Source organism: Populus trichocarpa, chromosome 17, assembly GCF_000002775.5.
Source record: "Populus trichocarpa isolate Nisqually-1 chromosome 17, P.trichocarpa_v4.1, whole genome shotgun sequence".
NCBI lineage: Eukaryota > Viridiplantae > Streptophyta > Magnoliopsida > Malpighiales > Salicaceae > Populus > Populus trichocarpa.
Window position 1 is genome coordinate 1,429,167 of NC_037301.2, and position 25,041 is coordinate 1,454,207.

Below are 25,041 nucleotides of genomic sequence, written 5' to 3' on the forward strand. Positions count from 1 at the left end.
AGTATCTTCCAATACTGCATATATAAAGTGAGAAATAGTAATGTAAACAGTCAAGCAAAAACAACAATATAACAGTGCATGAATTTCGTCTTCTGCTTCTTTGTACAAACAGAACCTCTGTTCTTCTTCCTTTATACTCTTTATTCTTTCTTTATTTCTGTTTCATCTTTATATCAATATTATATGTCTGTCATAATTTATTATAGCAAGCCTGAGTACTTTCGGGCAAAGCATGCATCTGATCATGAAGTACGGGGTTCTTTTGCATTGATCTTTGATCCAGATGAGATGTCCTGCTGTGCTGTTCTGGAACTTGTCTCTGTGAAGGAGAAACCAGATTTTAATTCAGAGATGAAAATGTTTGCCATGCACTCGAGTTTAGCTTCACTTTACTGTATACTATATTGCAGAAGCTTCTGTTCTCTTGTATCTTTCGATGACAAATTATGTGACTTGACTAGCAACCTGTTTTCACTTAAAAGCCTAATAAAAGGAAACAAAGGGCATAAATTGTTTGTCCTGGAGAGAGAACAAAATGTTGTTCATAAATAAGTTTCTCCCTTTAAGATCTTCTTGTTCCAGCTTATGCAATATATTTGGATTGGAGTCCAGCCTTACTCACTCTTGGTATGTTGTTGATAAATAAGTTCCTTTCCCTTGCCACTATATTCTACATCGTTTAAGGATGACAACCAAAATTGTTGCGTATACTATGTTGTCCTCAATGCAATGGATTGACAAGGATAAGGTCGAGCAACTGATTTGCATTTACGTAGTACTTGGATCATCCTTGAGATTTTCAGATTACATAGACAGGTCCATAGCAGTTTGCCTTTATATAATATTTACATGGTATATATATGAAATGATGAAACAACTCATAGTTTTTAGTTCAGCCAGAAATCTCCACAGGAATGTGCAGGAGGGGCAAGGCAACCAGATGACTGTTTCCCATATTGCCATTTTATGTCTGTACCAATTATACTAAATTGTTTACAATAATGACCATTCACAGCTGATTTGATGAGCATTGAGTTCCTTTCTCATGCAGCCCACATTCTCTGGTAAGCTTCCTTGAAGTTGAATTCCTATATGTTGTCTGAATACTTTCTTTCCTATCGATGATTTACATCTTTCATATTCTCATTTCTTGCCAAAAATTCTCAATGATTTCCAAACCTCTGCTCATAATATGTCTCAGCCTTAGAAGCCAAATCATTCCTGCATGAGTTGACATCACTCACTAGCAATCTTAGTACCACTTCCAACCTCTCGTTTTCACTGTAGAACTGCATGTTGGCTAGATAATTAGAAAGACTGTCATACCTTTATCTTCAGTAAGGGCACAATAATGTTAAAATCTTACCACAAAATCAGGATTTGTCGCTTCTTCTGGTGCTAGCATAAACTTGATAACATACACACCACAGTCATGTCTGCACAGAAAGAAATCATGTCAACTGATATGGCTTCCAGTATTTTAAAGGTATAACTCAACATGTAACCTAACTACTCAATATATTGTGGATCATAAATATATATATGTACCCATTTTGTTGCTGTGGGACATTCGATGGTCTTTCCACTCTGAAATCTGTGAAGGACCAAACTTTTTGGTAGTTCTGATCTATATCATCTTTGAAAAGGGCGTCCAGGCTAACCAACTGGTTTGTGAAAATGTTTTGGCAGGAAAAAGTTCATAAAGCCCATTAGTACAGTGGTTAACTAAGGTAGCTCATAAAGTATGCAGCCATTTACCAAGTTATGCAGTCGCCTGTCAACCCAATCACTCTGACATGATGCAGCTAATGAATCCCATATCTCAACAACTTGCTTTTTCAATTGTAGTACAAATAGAAAGAAATGCCTTCTTTCGTTGTCAAACACAGGAACAAACGCCTGCAAATATAGTTTTCACAGCATAACTAAGCATGAGATGCATTAATTGGACTAAAGAAAACCAAACTTCACCTTTTCACAGCACAAAAGATCTGACATGTAGTTTTCCTTGATCCTGTGCTTTTTCGCGAAAGAAATACACTTAGATGGATCATCTGCATTCGCCTGTACAACACATGAGTATAAGGAAATTGTGGTTTTTCATGTAGTGGACATGTAAAATTGAACAGAATAAGATGTCAATTGTACAAATATGATCTTGGAACCTACCGCAAAAACAATTGGCAGATACCAATTTACAGAATCTTCCATCTTCCTCTTAACTAAAGTCATGGCATCAGATATCGTAGAAAGGACGTTATCATCAAGCCAGGTCTCTGGTCTCAGAGAGTAGAGTTCCCTCCGAGATAAATGATAATTCTTGCATTGGACAATAGTCTCACTAGCAGAAACAGGTACATAATAGGTCAACTGGTGAACTTAAATGCATTCAGCTAAGCAAACAATAACTTGGGGGAAATGAATCTGACCTCTCACTCAGTGAAGAATCAAAGACATATTGGATTAACTTTAAGTCCTCTGGACTGGTAGGTTTGCTCACTATAAACGGACCAACCAAATATTTGGACATTTGCTTCCCAGGTGAGTCAAATCTCACATTTGAGGAGACCAGAGAAGAACCAGGCTTCCCTTCCTTGCTGCTGCAAAAATGGATGACAAAAACAAATTGAGAAAAATGATAATCCCATAAAATGCGAACATTCAATTACGGGCGATGACAACTATAGCTACAACAGAACAATCACATTCACATGTTACGGGCGATGATAATTGAATGTTATTGCTACCAAAGAAAAACTATCTAGTTGATTTGAGGGATAAAATTAATAATAATAATAATAATAATAATATAAATTGTTGTATAAATATTATTATTTTTATTACAATTCAAAATATTAATATAAAAAATATTATATTTGTGGTATAAATATTATTATTTTATTGTAATTCTCTTGGGCTTTGTGTCAGGACCCAATTCTGTCTGGTCATGTGTCGAGACAAACCAGCCTTAGATCATGCGTCAGGACTCATGTCTTATGATCCGGATACCGAACCAAACATAATTAGGTCCTGACACCAGACCCATTAAATTTGGATCCAGTGTTGGAACCTAACAGAATTAAGTCTGGACACAGGATCTAAAACTAATGGGTCTTGATGCATGACCTAACAAAATTAAATCCCACCACCGGACCTCAGGCTAATGAGTCCAGACACATGACTCATTAGACTTTGATCCGATGTTGGGACTCAATTCCTTATTTTTGTATTAAAAAGAAATTTGAAGCGCTTGCTCATTTTCATCTGCTGAATCAAGAAGCTTTCGTATTAATCTTTTTATTGTTTGGTGTGTTGGTGTCCTATAACAGCATACATTACTATTTTATGTATTGGGTCTTCTAATTATGTTAAACCTTTCATCAAGCAGTAAAAATGTTAAATATTATTATAGAATTAACAAAATCTATTCCATGCTTCAAGCTTAGAAAATGTTGTTTTTTCACATTTGTTTTTAACCGTTTGGTTAGGGGTTTTTTGTCTTTTTTTAAAAAAAAAAACAAGGTGCTAGGACTTTGTTACTATTAGAAAAAAAACTTGAATTTGATTTCAAACATAAAATTAAAAACTATAAAAAATTTTAAAAAATAAATAAATTTAAACCGACATTGTTTTAGACATGACAATCATCCAAGTCCAAGATGCTAGGACTTTATAGTTGGTCAAGTCCAATGTATAAATATTGTTATGCTACTATTTCACTGGAATACATATGGCATTGAAGAAATGATTGAAGAGAAAATGATCAACTCTAGTTTTGGTGGGGCTGCAGGCCCTGAACTGCAGACACCTGGCGCTGGGGTTGGCAAGCTCTAGGCGCCTACGTGCCACGTGTGGTTGCGGGCTCTAATTTGCATACACATGACACTAGAGCTGCCCTAGGCGCTAGGGTCAGATCCGCGCGCATGACTACAAATCCAGGCGAGTGGGTTTGAAGACTCGCTCAAGATGCCTTAACCTTGGATCCTGCGTCAAGACCCACTGCTCATGGATTCTACATCAGGACCCATTTTGCTTGGGTCCTGCGTCCGGACTCAGGTCTCTAGGATTCTGCGTTGAGACCCAATCCTCTTGCGTCCTTTATCACAACTCAAGGTTCTTGAATCTTGGGTTTCTTAATATAATTATTTTTCTTACAATTCAAAGTATTCATCTCAAAAATATAATTATTTGTATTATAAATATAATTATTTTTATTATAACTCAAAATATTCATATAAAAAATATTATAATTTGTGTTCAAAATATTATTATTTTTATTATAACTCAAAGTATTCATATCAAAAACATTATTATTTGTCTTATAAATATTATTATTTATATTATAATTCTAAGTATTAATATAAAAAATATTATAATTTGTGTTATAATTATTATTATTTTTCTTATAATTCAAAGTATTCATATCAAAAATATTATTATTTGTATTATAAATATTATTATTTTTATTATAATTGTAAATATTAATATAAAAAATATTATAATTTGTGTTATAAATATTATTGTATTTCTTAATATAATTATTTGTGTTATAAATGTTATTATTTTTCTTATAATTAATAATATTGTAATTAAAAATATTATTATTTTTCTTATAATTAATATTATTAATAAAATAATTAATAAATTAAAAACATTATTATTATTATTATTATTATTATTATTATTATTATTATTATTATTATTAAATTTAAAAAAAATACTATCATTACTATTGAAGAAAAAGCATCATTTTTTAAATAGATTAAAAAATATAAGAATTTAAGCAGACAAGTTAAATATTATTGTTGGGTCTAGTGTTACAGTCAGACTCGACGCTCTTGGATCCAGCATTGTGACTAGACCCAACACTCTTGAATCTTAAATTTTTTTAATATTTTTTATGAAAAATAAAAGGTTGGCTCGCATCATTTGTGTTATAAATATTATTATTTTTCTTATAATTAATATTATTAATAAAATAATTAAAAAATTAAAAAACAATATTATTATTATTATTATTATTAAAAAATATTATCATTACCGTTAAAGAAAAAGCATCATTTTTTAAAAAGATTAAAAAATATAAGAATTTGAGCAGACAAGTTAAATATTATTGTTGGATCTAGTGTTATAGCCAGACTCGATGCTCTTGAATCCGGTATTGTGACCAGACCCAACATTCTTGAATCTTAAATTTTTTTAATATTTTTTATGAAAAATAAAAAGTTGGCTCGCGTCATAACACCGTGCACCTAATTAGTAATAAACTAAACAAAGAACTTACTTGTTTTCAGAGCTTTCCAACCAGTCCTGTCCACATATAAAACCCTCTATGGTCTCTGGCCCCAAAACATTGAATGCTGGATTCACCTTTGTAGCTTCACCGCTGATAGTAGACTTTGATAGAATCGCTGATATTGGAATTGCTAAGAAATCACGAGCCATTTTACCAAGGGTTGGAAATCTTGGAGCATTGACTCGCCACCAAGCTAATACATCTGAAACCTTATCCCGGTTTTCCACAGGCTCTCCTAAATACCGATCAAGATCAGATTTTGGCGGATCAACCTTAAGCCACTCACAGAATCCCAAGAACATACCATCAGAATCCAGATCATATGATGGCAAACAACTGATGTCGCTGGCAGGTGATGCTATATAACCAGTGTCATTCGCATAACTGTTGTACATACATGTAAGTTTGCTACGAAATTCCAGCAAGTATTTGCTAGCATCACTGCCATACATCAGCAAAAACCCATACTGCACAAATTTAAGTTTACAGCGCGGGTCGAGTACTAATAGGATTCCAAATGCAAAACTCCATTCACTCCAATGCCTATCAAGATTCACCTTCATTCTCTTTGCCATCGAACAAACATATGCATGCTCACTCTTTTCCCATGAAAGCAAGTTCTTATATATAGAGCAAACATGGAAGAAGAATGTATCTATGCTTGATGAAGAACTGCCTAAAGATTTGTGGATCACTTTTAAACACTCACATACACTCATCGCCATCTTCCACTCCTCTGCAGATGGATTCACCTTAAAATCAAAATCAACTTGCTCGAGTTGAGTAAAAGCTTCTCTTAATTCCAATGCACTCATGAGCATGACAAATGTAGTATCCCATCTGGTAGGATCATCATGAGAGGCTGCTTTCATATCTTGCAATTTCACATTATTAATTGCTTCCCGAAACTTATCTTGGTTAATTGGTGTTGCATTCACATATTCAACACAGCCCCTAATCTTGTTAAGCACATCTTTTATCTCATAAAACCCATCTCGAGCAAGAAGTTCAAGAGTTTGTGCGTAGCTAGAAAAACATAGCAAGTCCCCATTCATATGTGGGAATTGACTGACAAGCTTACTTCTGAATTCTCTAGTCATTTGACTGTTTGGTGGAGCAATTTCTGCAAACATGAAGTGCACTTTCTTAATGATGTTCCACTCCACTAGCACATCTTTCACAGCTTCATTCATATAATCATGTTCTATACTCCTGAAAGCCAAAATCTTCTTATTCATCCTCCACCCATCATCAATAAAATGCATGGTCAAGCAGCAGGTTATCTTGTTATCACCGTATGACTGCAAATCAATTGTTATACTGAATAGAGATGAGAGATTATCAAGATATTTCATTAGTTTCTCTTTCTCTTGTCTGTAAATAGAAAGAGCATCAGCCTGTACACTGTCTTGTGAACAGAGTTGAAACTTTGGCTGCAGATCGGAGACAAAAGTTTTGAAGAACTCATTTTGAACCATATCCAATGGAAATCCGAGCTTCATAATCATTCTAACAAAGTTAAGGTGACTCCTTTCTTGATCAAACACGAAATTCCCTCCCAAATCAGAAGGCAATGTATGTTGTTTTGCATCTCTCTGTCCCTTTTTTGAACAACTTTTTAAGTGTTTGTGTAGATTTGAAGTTCCCTTCGTGCTTTCCCCTGGATACTTCTTTTGACATCCTTTACATATGGCCCATACTGCACCATTTTCTTTGTCTTTAACCTTATCGAAATGTTTCCACACTTCAGATACCTTTCGTCGTTTATTATCAGCACATTCGATGAACATATTACCATCAGGATCTGGAGCAGGTTCAATTTTATCATTGTTTTTACTAACTTTCGAGCCTCGTTTCCTGATGAATGGTTTTTCTGAAAACATTGCCAAGCTCTTACAAGTTTGCTTTATTGTAAGCTTCAGTTTCTCAACCAATTCTTGCTGGTCTGAACTCTCTTTCACGAGGATAGGGAGAAAGAACTCTAATATATAGAAACAATCATCACCAGTGCTCCTTAGCAGGATTGCAACCGCAGCATTCAAATTATACTTTCGTGCGTGATGAGCAAGAGGATACTCCCTTACATGCTTTTCCTTCACATCAGGCTCAAAGGAAGGAAGACATGTTTTGAAGGCTTGTCCAGCAGCACCTTGCCCTGTGATCAGAAATAGCTGCTCACAAGCATGCACAAAGCCTTGCCTCTCCTTGTCTGCATAACAAGCTGTACGCTCTATTGCAAGTTCACCTGACCAAGGAAAACTTAAATTACGTAATTTTAAAATATCATTATGTTCCCAGGGAATCCATGTCAGAGCAAGTGGCAATCCGTGTGTTTGGCATACAGCTCTGGTAACATCAGCGATTTCAGTTAAGGCAGCTCTTCGAACCTCAATAAAACACTGGGAAAAAAATTCTATTAGACAAAGAAAAAGACAGCCTAATTTTGCATAGAAAAAACTGTAAGGTACTACTGATACATACCTGAGGAGGACGACGTCGAGGTCGAGGTGGAGGTCGAGGTCGAGGTAATCTGGTCCATAAATTGGCAGCCTGCAAACAGTTGGGCTTCTAAAGAGTTTAAAACACCATCAAATAAGACAAATATGTCTCTTTGCACATATAATTTAATGGCAAAAATAATTTGGATTGAAGTTGTAATAAGGGATGCCTCATGAGCTCCAATTAAAAGCTTAAAGACTGTTTCACTTCAAGAACACTAGCAAATGCGAACGCTTAAAGATATGCTTAGGAAAACTACTATCTTTCATCTCTTTCTTATTCTCCTAATTCCTGATTATAATTGTGGGGCTGTTAGGTTGTTAGAGTTATTGTTGAAATTGTCCCTACTAGTCTTCTAACTGTTTTCTGTAACTATTTACAGTATAAAAAGTGAAGTGGGTTGTTTTGTTTCAATCTTATCTCTTTGTAATGCCAACAGTTTGCTTTGAATTCAATAAGGATATTTCAGATAATTTGAGTGAATTGCTTTGTGGTAGAGTTTACAACAATAAATTGAGTGCTATTTTCAACAAAATCTGATTGAAAAAAATATATATATATAATGAAAACAAACCTGGAGAGCCTGGAAAACTTTTTCTCTCTCTAAATCAAAATCCTGTTTCTCCTCCATGGTCACAAGCTCCAGCGCAGCACAGCAATAGTTGGATTGATGGGGTTCATAGACCGGAAAGGCAATAATACCCCTTACTCCACAAGAGATGGCATCTGATAGGTGTGCGTATTCATTCGGTCTGTAATAACTTACATTTGAAGTCCATTCTGGAAATTTACGCCCATAATTCCATACCCGATCCACAATGTCGTGGCCTGAAAGCCATTCCCGACCCTCCAGTTGACGATATTCAAGTAGCGTAGAATTTGGGACGCACAGGTGAGGGTAAGACTGATTCTGCGGGATCAATCCACGCCTATCTTCAGCCCAAAATTGTGCAAAAAAACAACCACTTCCTAAAGAATCTTTAAGCAACGATAACGCTTTTTCCATCTTTTCCCGTAGTCTCAACTCTGCGGGTATTACCAAATGTTCAAAATCCATTTGTATTTCGACAGTGTTTTTCTGGCAACAAGTCCTCTCACTCCTCAGATCTTCTTATCCATGGCTGGAAAGTGGAACGATGAGGAGTGGTTAAAGACTTGAAGGAGGTTGACTTGTTGACTTTTGGCACTGTGTCTTAAAACTAACTTATCTTCTGCCCCTTTAAATTTACTGATATTTTCCCTCCATTCTCATAGTTTAATTCTTTTCAATTTCATCCTTGTGCTTTTCTTGAACTAAAAAAAGAAGCTTACAAGGTTTTCTTAATTGAGTAATAATCCATATGACACAGACCTGGCTGAGAATCTCAAGGGCATTTGGATTGTCCTGCCTAAATTTATAAGCTCAATCACCATCTTGTTATGTAATCATTGAAAACAGGATAAATTTAAAAGAAGTTCAATATTGACTTGACTTCTAAAGACTTGAAGGAGGTTGACTTGTTGAGTTTTGGCATTGGGTTTTAAAACTAACTTATTTTCTGCTCCTTTAAATTTAGTGATATCTTATCCCTCTATTCTGATAGTTTAATTCTGTTCAATTTCATCCTTGTACTTTTCTAGACTGAAAAAAGCTTCTTCTAATTTTGATAATAATCAACGACGAAGCTTCTTCTGGTACACTTCGCTGGTGTATTTGGTCTGGTAAATTTTTAAAGTATTTTTTATTTAAAATAATATTTTTAATAAAAAATATATAATGATCAATCGGAAGAAAGTGGTAGATAAATATTAGGTTGAGATATAAAATAACATTTTTTATATAATGATTAATATATTTTATTTTCAGCTCACATAATATATGCATTTGATTCATGAAATTTTATATTAAGTTTTCATGTTTTTCCCTATAGTAAACTTTCTAACATATAACATGCCAGAATATATATATATATATTTGGTAGAGTTTTATTCTCAGGTTTTACAACATAGATATTGCTAAGAATGAGTAAAGACTTACTAATTGCACTGGACTCCTATAATATGATTGACTCATCTTCATTGATTAGGTCTGTACCTAATATTTTTTTAGGTTTAATCTCCTATGAGTGATTCGACTCCTATAATATGATTAACTCCTATAATATGCTGCCTCTCGACTGAGTTCCATTAATTAAAAAAAGGTAAGGCAACTATCGTTTGGAAGGATTTCTCCAATAAATAAATAAAGTTTTCAAAGGTTAAGGATAGCCCATACTGGGTGCCACTAATAATTAAAAACCTGCTTAGATTGTAATAGCAATTACAGTTTAAAGTAATTTTTATTTTGAAATGAATCAAAATAATTTTTGGGGAATTCACTTGCATTATTTGAGTTCATTCACTTGCACTGTTACATTAATTAATATGCTGCCTCTCGACTGAGTTACATTATTTAAAATATTAATTCACTTATGAGTGATTGGACTCCTATAATATGCTGCCTCTCAACTGAGTTACATTAATTAAAAAAAGGTGTAAACCAACTATAGTTTGGAAGGATTTGTCAATAAATAAATAAATAAATAAAGTTTTTGAAGGTTAAGATAGGGTGCCAAAAACAATTAAAAACTTAGCGATTAGAGTTTAAAATTAATTAAACTTGCGATTAATTTTTCTTGGCTAAGTTAAGGTCCGATTGACTTTTCTCAAACTCCAACATTCGGCTGATGACAAAATCCATCTCAAATAAAGGTCCGCTTAATTTTTCTTGTCCAAATAATAATCATATATTCTTTTATGGACCTTATCTACGATCTAGGTTGAATTTAATTAACCCAATATAGGGCCAATAAATCATTTCTATACATGACTTAAGTTGTGATATGAAGTGATTTATTTGAGACTAGTTAAATCATCAAATAATTAAAAATGATAAAACCAATTGGATTTTAGAATTTTTAATCAGGTTTAACTCATCCCAATATATTCATTATTATCCTATAAATAGCAACTGATAAATTAAAAAGAAAATAGTGATGAGTAAAATAAACTGAAAAACTGATTAAATTGATAAAATTAAAAAAAAAATTAAGAAAATTAAAAAAAAATAATTGAAAAATAATAAAACCAAACCATAAAAAAAATGATTACACCAACTAGAATATTCCTATACATGACTTTTCCCTTGCTTTTCCTTTTTGTTCTTACTTTTTCAATCCTCTTTCTAGATTGGTATAGTTGAATTTCTGATAGTATGTGGACTGTTGCGAGTACAGTTTTCCCTGTAAATTGAGTTTTGAGCTGTTGAAATAAAAAACCTCTCTGTCTTACACTGAAACAGAGACGTGCGTTTGTGGACCTAGAAGAATTTGTTATGCTACCATTCATTTTCATTGAAGCTAGAATTTTCAACATTGGAAATCTCATCTTGCAAATCAACAAAATTCCATCATATTTTCTGTGACCTGTAACTGCCTTTGGCCATATTACCATCATAGCTATGAACAAAAACACCACTCTCGACTAGTCCATGGCAGCTAGCTGGTTTTGGCAGTCCTTATTTGGCTTCAATTCTTCTTCCTTTTTCCACAGTATATATTTAGGTACTTAGCTACGATCGAGTGATTTAATTCCGTCACGACCATATATAATTTTTCCCTGCAGAAGTAAATCCCATCGCCTCAAGAAACACTGCAACTAATCCCTGTTGTAGTCATGGGGCAAAACCCTTCAAATCACTGCTTTGTGCCTTTGATAATTTTGTTCTCCGGTGTGCTACTCCATTTATTCCGTTAACTCCTTATTCTCAGTTTCTGTAAGAATGTGATGGCAACCTGTGAAAGCCAGCATGTCTTTTTCATATCTGCAATTGGTGCTGCATAGTTAGCAAGATCTAGCAAAGTTATCGTGTCATGTTGTTTTTTTCGGGTACCTCCAGGGAAGAGCCATGAACGGTCGGCCATCATTCTTGAGTCTTGAGCAGCTTTTTGCGAGGGAGTTTTGATCAAGTTAAATGATTAACAAAACATAGGGTATATATAGGTGGATTTAGGGATGCGACCCAGAATAATTCATATAAACAAACACTTAATAAAATTACTTAACACTAATATCAACCATTTTAATAGTCAAAATCATCGCTAATAACATTTTTTTTCTCTATATAGCAAAAATTCCATAACCTCTATCTCTTTCTCCTCAAACTAGAAATAAAAAAATAATAAAAATAAATTTTAATATTAAAATTAAATTAAAAAGATATTTAAAGACTTGATAGATATAATATACGAAGAATGAGAATCAAAATAATTTTTTAAAAAAAAAATGAAATCATTAAATGATGTATTTTCCATTTTTATCATCTGTCTTTCAACTTTGTTAACTAATTAATTTGATTTAATTACCTTGAATTTAGCTTAATAAGCAATTAAAAAATTTAAAGATAAAATTAAAAAAAAATCAAAATTTTAAACCATCCAGATAGTAAAAATTATTTTGGCAACATTTAATGTTTTTTATAATAATATAGTAATAATAGTTTTGCTTTTTTAATTTGAATTACTTGTATGATTTTTTTTTCAAAGCTAATTTTAAATAGAAATCAAATCTCTTTGAACACAAGTTATGAATATTTAAGAATATAGTATTGCTTGTTTTTAAAATATTTTTTATTTTAAAATATATTAAAATAACATTGTTTTTTATTTTTAAAAATTTATTTTTGATATTAATATATTAAAATAATATGATATAAAAATACTAATAAATTTTTAATTTAAAATAAATAAATTGTTTTTTAAAAAAATTCTTTTAAAATATAAAAATAAATAAGTTGAGGTTAGGATTGTTAACCTTCATTTGAAATCAGTGCCTTCTTTTTTGGACCAAAACCCAGAAAAAAAATCTCAAGCCTTATACACGCGCAAAAAAAAGGCAGTCTTTACTTATATTTAGCTTTATCCATGTGCTTGTATGTATAAAGAAGACAAATTTGGAGGTGGGTTTGGGGTGTTATTGTTGATATTGGAGTGTGGAAGTGATCACGGAGGCTTTTTGTACGTATACTGCAAATTTTTGGATGTTATATTACTGGATTGTCCTTGCTACTCATAGAAAGGAGGTGAGTGATGTACTAATTAGACCATGGATAGATAGTGATTGAGCTTATAAATTTAGGCCATGGATAGATCACGGAGGCTTTGATATTGGAGTGTGGATAACGTAGAAAATACTACTCAATTTATTATCCGGATTTAGGAGAATAAGAAAGAGATGAAAGATAGTAGTTTTCCTTAGCATATTTGAGTTCGAAGTCAAAGTTATTGTTTTTTCTACTTTTGAAATCTCATAAAATGTGAATTTTCCCCTTAGCTCTTCTTAGGTTATAGATACAAGAGAAATATGTGCAACACATCCATAAACGGGGTCTCTGATCCTTGCTTGAGCTTCATAGGCAATAGTGACAACCGCCTCATAACGATCGGCAACCGGGACATGCAGCAACAACTTGGAAACATTACTAGCACCAAAAACCTTATGAATGGCTGCAAACCGAGCAGCCCCTTGTTCAGAGCAAAAATAAGGTGCAAAGATACAACCGGAGGCACATTTCCTTCTGACACTACAGAAAATCAATAAATACAAACAGAAATATCAAGGGAATATTTTCGTTGGTAAATTTTCAAGGGATTTTACCGACGGAAATATTCCCTCGGTATATACTGAGGAAATTACAGTGGGAAAAAAATTTAAAACAAAGAAAAAAAAATGATAACGTGTCATTTTTTACCAACGAAATTACCGACGGAATTATTCCGCCGGTAAAGTCTGTCGGTAAATCCGTCGGAATTTTTCAAAGAGCTCCAGAACTATTCACTTTTCAATTGCACTGTTAATTGTTGTTTTTTACGGACAAAATCACCGACGGATTGAAAAGTCGTCGGTGTTATTTGCCGGTTTTCTGAAAAAATTCAATTAATTTAAAATTTTCATTTAAATATTACTGACGGAATCACCGACAGAGTGAAAAATCGTCGGTGATTGTTGGCGGTTTCTGAAAACTTTTTATGAAATTGAAAATTTAAATTAAATATTACAGACGGAATTACTGACAGAATAATTAAAAAATATTAATATTTAATTCTCCATCGGTAATTCCGTCGCTAACGCGCCCAAATAAAAAGCCTGAATCCCCTTATTTCACAATAGACAAACTCATTTCTTCTTCTTCTTCTTCTTCTTCTTCTTCTTCACTATATGTAAAAAACATCAATATCTATTTCTTTCTCTTCTCTTCTATCCTCATCTCCTTCATGCTCGGGTATGTCTTCTTCTTCTTTCTTCTTTTATCCTCTTAGTTTTTTTTAATTAATATGATTTACGAAATTTTTTCTCTCTCCTTACCTTCACTTGCAACTACATTAAGGTAAGATTTTTCTTTTTTCTTCTTTTTTCATGATTTTTTTCACTATATTTGTTTTTTATTTTATTTTTAATTGTTTTTGCTCTTAATAATTGTATAAATGTTGTTGTGAGATTTTTTTTTTCATATGGGATCAATTTTTAGTTGATTTATTTATATGATTTTTAAATTTTTAGCAATTCCAACTTCATTTTTTTCATATGAATTTTTTTAGTTGAATTTATTTTTTTGTTTTATTTATTTGTTGAAAATTTGTTTGAGTTGATTTTCTTATTCTTATTTCCAAGCATTTTGAGTATATATTATAGAATGTTGATTTATGTTAATTTAATTATTTTATAATTTTATAAAATGGATTTTTTAAAAAATGTTTTTAAATAATTACCGACGGAATTACCTATGGTATTTTTCGAAGGATATACCGATGGAATTGAGCGGGTAATTTTTTTTTACGCGACTGTTCTATTGGTAATAATATTTTTTTATTACCAACGGATTTACCGACGGACAAAAAATTACCTATGAAAGATTCACCGACGGAGCATTTTCGTTAGTGATTTTGTTGGTAAATTAATTACCGACAGAATATGTGTCTTATACCGACAGAAAAATTCCGTCGATAAAACTGTTAAAACGTGTAGTGGGAGAAACTTGCATGCTCCACAAGGAGAACCAGTGCCAGTCACAGATGATGCCATGATGGGAGAAACAAAAGAAAGAAACAGGGAGAAGAAGAGAATCTTGAAATTTTTTAAAGGCACACGAGCACACTAGGAAATGGTGCAAAAAAAACGAATGAGGCTAGTGTGATTGCTAAGTTTGCTTTTGAAATTTCTTACTGCTACTTTTTTAAGTTCGATTTTTGGGACGTTTGATTGCTAATTTTTTATTTTTCCGCCGAACGCCGCACCTGGGAACTGTTGTTTTTTGTCGCTTTGTGGCTGTGGTGTTAAACCTCCACCTTCCGGTGATTGTTCACCGACAACTAATCTAATAATTTAAGACATCGTGAGTGATTAGTTAAGGACTAATGTGTGTTAAAGGGACAAATTCATGATTACTTGTATAAGTTTCTAAATCTTAAAATTATTTTAATTCAATGATAAGAGTTATCTCATACCAGTTTGTACACCAATTAAACTAAATTTTTATTCTAAACAATCTTAAATATGTATCCTCAAATCAGTCTGGTGTATTTAAAAAATATAAATTAACTACAAGTAAATCAGGAACTTTACTTGGGGAATCAAACAGTGGAGACATTATTATTATTTTTTAACTATTATAAGTATATAGCCATAAGTATTCTTGCAAGAATTGAGGAACTTCACGGTCTATAAATTGACGTTCATAAAGTACTGACACACAGATCTCCATAATCAGGAAAGAGCTGCACTTACTGTATACCATAAGTATTCTTGCATATAAAGCTGAATATTCAGGTGATTCTCGATCTGTTTCTTTTTTACAACAATAATTTAAGGTTTTTTATATTTTTTCCTGTGTGCAAATTCTCTCTGAGCTCTTGAGTTAATTTTGTTTCACACAACTTTACTACTGTGCAGTTCTTTACAACTTTACTCGATTTTTTTCCTTTCTGGTTCTCGATTTTTCCGGTGAAACAAAATAGACCCAAATTAATGAAGAGCTGAGGAAAGAACTGCACAGTAGTAAAGTGGTGTGACTCAATTAGCGCCAATTCTAGTACTTTTCAATATTCGTTTGTAGGAAGCCCTTATGTTTGAACTTCACGGTCTATAAATTGACGTTCATCCACGTACTGACACACAGATCTCCATAATCAGGGGAAAAAAAGAAGATTGTCGTGATCATTTAACCTAGGAGGCCATAATCTTCATTAAAGTCTCTCTGTGAAAAAACTAAAAAAGAAGAAGAGAGAGGATTTACCATTGTTTCTCTACGTTTCTCCATTTTCTTATGTCTTTTCTCTGTGTACATCATTATTACCTTCTCAATTCTAGCACTTGTAGACTTTGAAGCTTTAGTGCTGCTAGTATTTATTCCTTAAAAGTATTTTTTATTTAAAAATAAATTAAAATATATTTTTTAAAGAATTTATTTTTGATATTAAAAATAAAAACAATTAAATTTCCTTAAAAATATTTTTAAAACGAAAAGTAAAAATCTCAAATTAAAAAAAATTATGAATTATATATATAATTTTTTTTTATAAAGGTACTATATATTCCGATAGTTTTTTTCGTATCTTATAAATTATTTCCCAGTCTTCTCAAACTTTATAGCATACAGCACAGGAAAACCATGGAGAATGGTGCTCGAGTAATCAAGGGTTTTATTCTTTCAATTCCACAATCTGTGTCCCGACTCTGGCATAGAGCTGGACAACTAGCATCACAGCAGCTACCACCTCCCACCATGAACCAAGAAGAAGAGCTGGCCAACATGCTCCTTGCTCAGCAGGAAATGGAATGGCAAAAGACATTTGTAAGCATCTGCTTCACATCAGGACTTGAAATAGCCCTTCATTTTCACCAAATTACTGATTCCAAACTCGATTCCTTGCATTTAGTCTGTATCCTTGTTGCAATTATCTTTTCTTGCCTCTTTGTTTCACATTTTATCAACCCCGCCAAGTTTCCGATGACATCCAAAGTGTTGGGTAAAGTTGCAGTTTTCCTGGCAGCCACCGTGTTTTTCATCACCATTTCAATCCCATTCCCCCCTGGTGTCAAGTGGGCTACTTGGATAATCTATGCCATTTCGTTGCTTGTTATTGCTTTCTGCAATCTCTGCTACTAGACACGAGCTTTACATGGCATATATTTTTTTTCTGTCAGTGTTTCTATTTGTTCTTCGTCACAAGGCTTACATTTGCATGTTGGAAGGTGTTGAAATTCAGTGAAATCACGGTGTTATATATAACCATTGATCAATACAACATAATATGTGCCATTCAAACTTTTTATGTAGTATCTATGAGCTAAGAATGTAGAAAGGACGTTATCATCAAGACAGGTCGATGGTCTCATGGGGCATAATTCCCGCCGAGTTAAATAATAATTATTGCATTGAACAACAATCTCACTAGCAGAAACAAGTATAGAACAAGTGAACTTAAAATCGTTCAGCTAAGCAAACAAGAACTCTTACAAAAAATTCTGACCTCCCATTCAGTGAAGAATCGAAGACGTATTGGATTAACTTCAAATCCTCTGGACTGGTAGGTTCGCTCACTGTGAACGGACTTACCAGATATTTAAACATTTGCTTCACAAGTGAGTCAGATCTCACATTTAAGGAGACCAGAGAAGAACCAGAAATCCCTTCCTTGCTCCTGCAAATATGGATGACAAGAACAAATTGAGAAAAATGATCGTCCCATAAAAATGTGAACATTTTATCAAAATTGGTTTCATGTTCAGTGCCCTCCATTCAATTTCGGGTGACGAAAACTATAGTTACAACAGAACAATCATGTTCACATGTTGTCAACGCAGAAGACATATGCTAATACCTTAAAAAAACAATCCGGCTAAACAAATTGATACTATAATTGATCAAAGTTGCACCATCAAGCTTAGGATATGCAAATCATATTTAGCTTTTGCTATTGTTTTAGCATCATGACCCTGTTAATAATCATTACAAGGGAAGTGTGTGACTTTGCAGCCAAATTTCATTAACAAATAATGGCAGGAAAAAAAAACAGGAAAACAATGTTCAGAAATTTAGAGGGAAGAATCATTTTGGATTCACCTGTCTCTAGAAAGTGAAGAACTCAATTGTTTTCAGGGCCTTCCAACCAGTCCTGTCCACATATTAAAGCCTCTATATGATCTCTGGCCTGAAACCATTGAATGCAACTGCACCGCTGATAGTAGACTTTGATAGAATAGCTGATATTGGAATTGCTAAGAACTCACGAGCCATTTTACCAAGTGCTGGAAATCTTGGAGTATTGACTCGCCACCAAGCTAATACATCTGAAACCTTATCCCGGTTTTCCAAGGCTCTCCTAAATACCGATTAAGATCAAGTTTTTGTGAATCAACCACATCGCCATCATCTTTCTGCTTATGCCACTCACAGAATCCCCGGAACTTATCATCAGAATCTGGATCATGTGATGTCAGACAAGTGGTGTCCTTAGAAGGTGATGCTAGATAACTTCAATATCTTCGCCATTGGACAAACATATTTGTTTTTGCATCTCTCCGTCTATTTTTTGAATAACGTTTTAAGTGTTTGTGTAGATTTGAGGTTCCCTTCTTGCTATCCCCTGTATACTTGTTTTTGCATCCTTTACATATGGCCCATACTGCACAAATTTCTTCTATAACCTTATCGAACCATTTCCACACTTCAGATACCTTTCGCTGTTTATTATCAGCACATATGATGAACATATTACCATCAGGATCTGGAGCAGGTTCAATTTTATCATTGTTTTTACTAACTTTAGAACCTCGTTCCCCGAGTAATTCTTCTTTTGAAAACATTCTCAAGCTCTTACAAGTTTTCCGTGGAGTAAGCTTCAGGTTCCTAACCAAGTCTTGCTGCTCTGAACTCTCTTTCATGAGGATAGGGAGAAAGAACTCTAATGTATTGATATAATCAGCATCAGTGCTCCTTAGCAGGATTGCAACCGCAGCATTCTAATTATACTTTCGTGCGTGATGAGCAAGAGGATACTCGCTTACATGCTTTTCCTTCACATCAGGCTCAAAGGAAGGAAGACATGTTTCACAGGCTTGTCCAGCAGCACCTTGCCCTGTGTTCAGAAATAGTTGCTCACAAGCATTCACAAAGCCTTGCATCTCCTCATCTGAATAACAAGCTGTACGCTCTATTGAAAGTTCACATGTCCTCAAAAAACCTGAATTACATAATCTGATATGAGATTTTGAAATATCATCAACAGCTCCCCAGGTATAATCACAAGGAATCCATGTCAGAGCAAGTGGCAATCTGTGTGTTTGGCATACAGCTCTGGTAACATTAGCGATTTCTGTTAACTCAGCTCTTTGATCCCTTGAAAAACACTAGGAAAAAAATTCTGTTAGACAAAGCAGAAGACAACCTAATTTAGCATAGAAAAAACTGTAAGGTACTACTGATAAATACCTCAGGATGAAGTCGAGGTTGTAAATTGATCCGTAAATCGGCAGCCTGCAAACAGTTGGGCTTATACAGGGTTTATAACACCATCAAACAAGACCAATGTCTCTTTGCACATATAATTTAATGGCACAAATATTTTGGACTCAAGCTAATGCAGTTGTAATAAGGAATGCCTCATCAGCTCTAATTTAAAGCTTAAAGATTGTTTCACCTCAGAAACACTAGCAAATGCAACACAGAGATCACAGAAAATGAAGCTAATGGGGGAAAATTCACATTTTATGAGATTTCGAAAGTAGAAAAAATAATAACTTTGACGTCAAACTTGATATGCTAAGGAAATCTACTTTCTTTCATCTCTTTCTTATTCTCCTAAATCCTGATAATAAATTGGGTAGTATTTTCAACGTTATCCAAATTCTGATTGAAAAAATATATGTAATGAAAACAAACCTGGAGAGCCTGGGAAGCTTTTTCCGTCTCTAAATCAAAATCCTGTTTCTCCTCCATGGTCACAAGCTCCAGCACAGCACGGCAATGCATGGGTGCAGCAGAATCAAAGACCGGAAAGGCGATAATACCCCTTACTCCACAAGAGATGGCATCTGATAGGTGTGAGTATTCACTCGGTCTGTAATAACGTACATTTGAAGTCCATTCTGGAAATCCACAATTCCATACCCGAGCAAAAAGCTCTGGACATGAAAGCCCTTTTCCGACCCTCCAGTTGAAGATATTCAAGATGCGTAGAATTTGGGACGCACAAGTGAGGGTAAGGGAGATTTTGCAGGCCGATTCCTAAAAATTTTTTAAGCAATGATAACGCTGCTTCCATCTTTTCCCATAGACTCAACATTGCAAGAGGCAATCTTTCAAATGTTTTCCCATAGAGTCAACATTACAGGTGGCAAATCATCATCGACGCAAGACAAATGTTTTTTGGGCAACAATTCTTCTCACTCCTCAGATCTTCTTATCCATGGCTGGAAAGTGGAACGAATGAGGAGTGGTTAAAGACTTGAAGGAGGTTGACTTGTTGACTTTTGGCATTGGGTTTTAAAACTAATTTATTTTCTGCCCCTTTAAATTTACTGATATTTTCCCTCTATTCTCGTAGTTTAATTGTTTTGCTTTTCTAGACAAAAAAAAGCGCTAACAAGGAAGTGGCTGAGAATTTCAAGTGCATTTGGATTGTCCTGCCTAAATTTATAACCTCAATCACCATCTTGTTATGTAATCATTGAAAAGAGGATAAATTTGAGAGAAGTTCAATCTTGACTTGACTTCTAATTTTGATAATAATTAACGAGGAAGCTTCCTCAGGCACACTTTGCTCCATCAGTTTTCATCTCTCCATGTTTTACATGGGTGTTACATTTACAGGCTACAAGAACAGGAAGTTTCATCAGGGTAAATAAAAAATATAATATCCTAATTGACAAAAGCCAATATATTTAAAACTGTTAATTGCAACAAAAGGTTTTCTGCAGATCCATACTATTTCCACAGTTTGTTGCGTTTGTTATAAATTTTCTTTTTCGCGAAAGAAATACACTTAGATGGATCATCTGAATTCTCCTGTACAACACGAGTATAAGGAAATTCTGTTTTTTCATGTAGTGGACTTGTAAAATTGAACAGAATAAGATGTCAGCTGTACAGATATGATCTTGGAACCTACCTGGCAGATACCAATTTACAGAATCTTCCATCTTCCTCTTAACTAAAGTAAAGGACGTTATCATCAAGCCAGGTCTTTGGTCTTGGTGAGTATAGTTCCCTCCGAGATAAATGATAACTCTTGCGATGAACAATACTCTCACTAGCAGAAACAGGTATAGAATAGGTCCATAGCAGTTTGCATTTATATAATATTTATATGGTATATATGAAATGATGAAACAACTTATATGGTATATTGTTTGCATAGCTGAATGCATTTAAGTTCACCAGTTGACCTATTCTAATGGGCTTTATGAACTTTTTCCTTCCAAAACATTTTCACAACCAGTTGGTTAACCTGGACGCCCTTTTCAAAGATGATATACATTAGAACTACCAAAAAGTTTGGTCCTTCACAGATTTCAGAGTGGAAAGACCATCGAATGTCCCACAGCAACCAAACGGGTACACACACACACACACACACACACACACACACACACACATATATATATATATATATATATATATATATATATATGATCCACAATATATTGAGTAGTTAGGTTACATATTGTTGAGTGCCTTTAAAATACTGTAAGCCACATCAGTTGACATCATTTCTTTCTGTGCAGATACGATTGTGGTGTATATGTTATCAAGTTTATGCTAGCATCAGAAGAAGTGACAAGTCCTGATTTTGTGGTAATATTTTAACATTAATGTGCCCTTACTGAAGATAAAGGTATGACAGTCTTTCTTATTATCCAGCCAACATGCAGTTCGACAGCGATAACGAGAGGTTGGAAGTGGTACTAAGATTGCTAGCGAGTGATGTCAACTCATGCAGGAATGATTTGGCTTCCAAGGCTGAGGCATATTATGAGCAGAGGTTTGGAAATCATTGAGAATGTTTGGTAAGAAATGAGAATATGAAAGACATAAATCATCGATAGGAAAGAAAGTATTCAGACAACATATAGGAATTCAACTTCAAGAAAGCTTACCAGAGAATGTGGGCTCCATGAGAATGGAAATCAATGCTCATCAAATCACATGTGAACGGCCATCATTGTAAACAAAATAGTATAATTGGTATAGGCATAAAATGGAAATATGGTAAACAGTCATCTGGTTGCCTTGCTCCTCCTGCTCATTCCTGTGGAGATTTCTGGCTGAACTAAAAACTATGAGTTGTTTCATCATTTCATATATACTATGTAAATATTATATAAATGCAAATCAGTTGCTCGACCTTACCCTTGTCAATCCATTGCATTGAGGACGACTGGTATAGGCAACAATTTTGGTTGTCATCCTTAAACGATGCAGAATATACAACACCACGAAGTTATTGCCAAAATGCAGATAAATCTAATATTTTCCTGATCAAAATGCAGCATATTATGGTTCTAAAATATAGTAGCAAGGGAAAGGAACTTATTTATCAACAACATACCAAGAGGAAGTACTTAAAGGGAACAAGAGGATCTTAAAGGGAGAAACTTATTTATGAACAACATTTTGTTCTCTCTCCGGGAAAAACAATTTGTGCCCTTTCTTTCCTTTTATTAGGCTTTTAAGTGAAAACAGGCTGCTAGTCAAGTCATCTAAAGATACAAGAGAACAAAAGCTTCTGCAAAATAGTATACAGGAAAGTGAAGCTAAACATTTTCATCTCTGAATTAAAATCTAGTTTCTCCTTCAAAGAGACAAGTTGCAGAACAGCACAGCAGGACATCTCATCTGGATCAAAGATCAATGCAAAAGAACCCCGTACTTCATGATCAGAAGCATGCTTTGCCCGTAAGTACTCAGGCTTGCTATAATAAATTACACTTGAATTCCATTCTGGAATCTTAGAGATGAACACACGACCAGGAAGGTCTAGTGGTAAACCATGCTAGCATTTGGTCAAAGCAAGAATAGTTGCTTTGAGGTGCTCAACAAGCATTGATCCCCGATCCTTATGGGAACCCACACCTGCACTTAAATAACCCCTATAGATGTATCCTTGAACAAGGATAATGCCCTTAGCATCCTCTCAGCAAGTGATGATGGCCTAGTTGGCGGAGAATTAATACAATCTGAGGTGTTTCAGAAACAGTTTTGTGGACCAGCACCGCTACTGTGTTTTGCACCCAGATCATCAGCATCAATGGAATCTGAGGGATAACCACAATACGAATTCGTTTGCTGAAGCACCCCATTATCTCTACCATTGTAAGAAGTCCCAGAAGCGTTTATTTTATCCAGTAAGGGGAGCAGAAGTTTGTTCTGCAAAACTTTCTGCACACGGGATGGATAGGATGTTGATGGAAAAGATGGCATCCCATCGAAGGCAAGCATTTGATCCATAGCTGACGGGCTGTCGCACCATCCAGCATACATATCAAAATTCCTAAGCTCTGAAAAAAAGTTGAATGGGTCCTCCAACAATGAATTCCTAAGAGAATCATCGAAAGTTGAATGGGCTGACACTATCTATTTGAGCTCTTGACCAAGCCCAATAACCCATCCACATTTCTTTCAACGAGAAGGGGTTCTCCATTTTGGTTACTTGTAGAACTAACCAAAATACTCTCCCCTCTTTTCAATCAGAATACCATACAAAGAACTCAATTCTTCGTTTCCTAATATCTTCCCCCACTTGCATAACTTCAAATCTTTCAAAGTTTCACTCTTTCTGCTCGGATTTTTATCTACCCGCAAAACAGAAAAGCTCAATTTCCTCTCTTTAGCCCTTTTTTTTTAATAACTAAAAACAATTTAATAATTACACTTGAAAAACCTAATCTTTTACCTGTTTCGACAGAAATAACCCAGAAAGCAAAACCTTACCTTCTACAATCCTGCAATACATATAGCTGTCTGCACACACCAAGAAGTCAAGATATATCAGCTTTCAGCAGCCAATAAACAAATATCTCAACATCCATGGTCTAATTAGGACATCACTCAACTCCTTTCTATGAGTAGCGAGGACAATCCAGTAATATGACTTTCAAAAATTTACAATGTACAAAGCCTCCGTGATTCACTACAACATAATTCCGCACTCCAATATCAACAATAACACACCAAACCCACCTCCAAATTTGTCTTCTTTATACATATAAGCACATAGATAAAGCTAAATACAAGCAAAGACTGCCTTTTTTTGCGCGTGTATAAAGCTTGAGTTTTTTTTTTTTTCTGGTTTTCTTAGAAGTGGTCCAAATAGGCAGATTTCAATGCAGATAAAATATCTAACCTTTTTAAAAAAAAAAACATTATATATTTTTATATTGTTTGAATGCTTATATTTTTTATTGCTTTGATATATTTTTTTAAATAAAAAAATATTTTAAAAAATAACAATTATTATATTTTTAAATATATTAAAAAAATTATAATTTTAATTGAAAAAATAATTATTATTATACTCCTAAGTACTCTTAAGATTTAATTTCTATTTAAAATTAACATTTGAAAAAAAATTGTATACAAAGTGATTCAAATTGAAAAAAGCAAAACAATTATTATTATATTACTATAGAAAACGTTGCCAAAATACTTTAGACGAACATTGTTTACTCTCTGGATTCACGGTTAAAAATTTGACCTTTTTTCTTAATTTTATTTTTAAACTTTTTAATTGCTTTTTAAACTAAATTCAAGGTATTTAGTTAATAAAGTTGAAAGACGAGGATTGAGTGAAAAATAAGTCATAAATAAATGATGGTTTGAAAATTCTTATCAAAAATTTTCTTCATCCTTGATATTTACATACTATATCTATTTGGTCCTAAATATCTTTTTAATTTATTTTTAATTTAAAAAATTATTTTTATTATTTTTTAATCTTTAATTTGAAGAGGGAAAGATAAAGATAAAGGTAATTAAATCCAGTGAAAGGGACACCTATTTACTGAGATAAGTTTCAGGAAGCAATTAATAAGGTGAAATTGCAAGATATAAAAGCAGCCTCGATCCAATTAACATCGTATTCTACATGCAAGATATAATTTTCTCGTGTTTATTTTTTAAAAATTATAAGTTTGATTTTTAAAAAAATTATTAAAATATTATATAAATATTA

The 25,041-nt window shown here is 33.7% G+C and overlaps 1 protein-coding gene and 1 pseudogene across 2 annotated transcripts in view; both read right to left on the bottom strand.

Annotated features, from left to right (window-relative positions):
- Positions 1-749: 749 nt before the first annotated feature.
- The window catches only part of LOC18110756 (zinc finger BED domain-containing protein RICESLEEPER 1), a 48,995-nt gene continuing 24,703 nt past the window's right edge, over positions 750-25,041 (bottom strand). The window contains exons 2-10 of one of the 2 annotated variants that reach the window (XM_052448537.1): positions 18,943-19,219; positions 5,285-7,445; positions 2,430-2,600; positions 2,170-2,341; positions 1,972-2,064; positions 1,759-1,899; positions 1,549-1,664; positions 1,367-1,436; positions 750-1,289 (exon numbers count right to left, since the gene is read on the bottom strand). In XM_052448537.1, the coding sequence (XP_052304497.1) occupies positions 1,164-1,289; positions 1,367-1,436; positions 1,549-1,664; positions 1,759-1,899; positions 1,972-2,064; positions 2,170-2,341; positions 2,430-2,600; positions 5,285-7,445; positions 18,943-19,219 (3,327 nt within the window). In that variant the 3' untranslated portion in view covers positions 750-1,163. Of the gene's footprint in view, positions 1,290-1,366; positions 1,437-1,548; positions 1,665-1,758; positions 1,900-1,971; positions 2,065-2,169; positions 2,342-2,429; positions 2,601-5,284; positions 7,446-18,942; positions 19,220-25,041 lie in introns of those variants that run through there. The other variant, XR_008057757.1, reaches the window with a different exon arrangement.
- On the bottom strand, positions 21,742-23,773 carry LOC127904506 (protein NLP8-like; annotated as a pseudogene).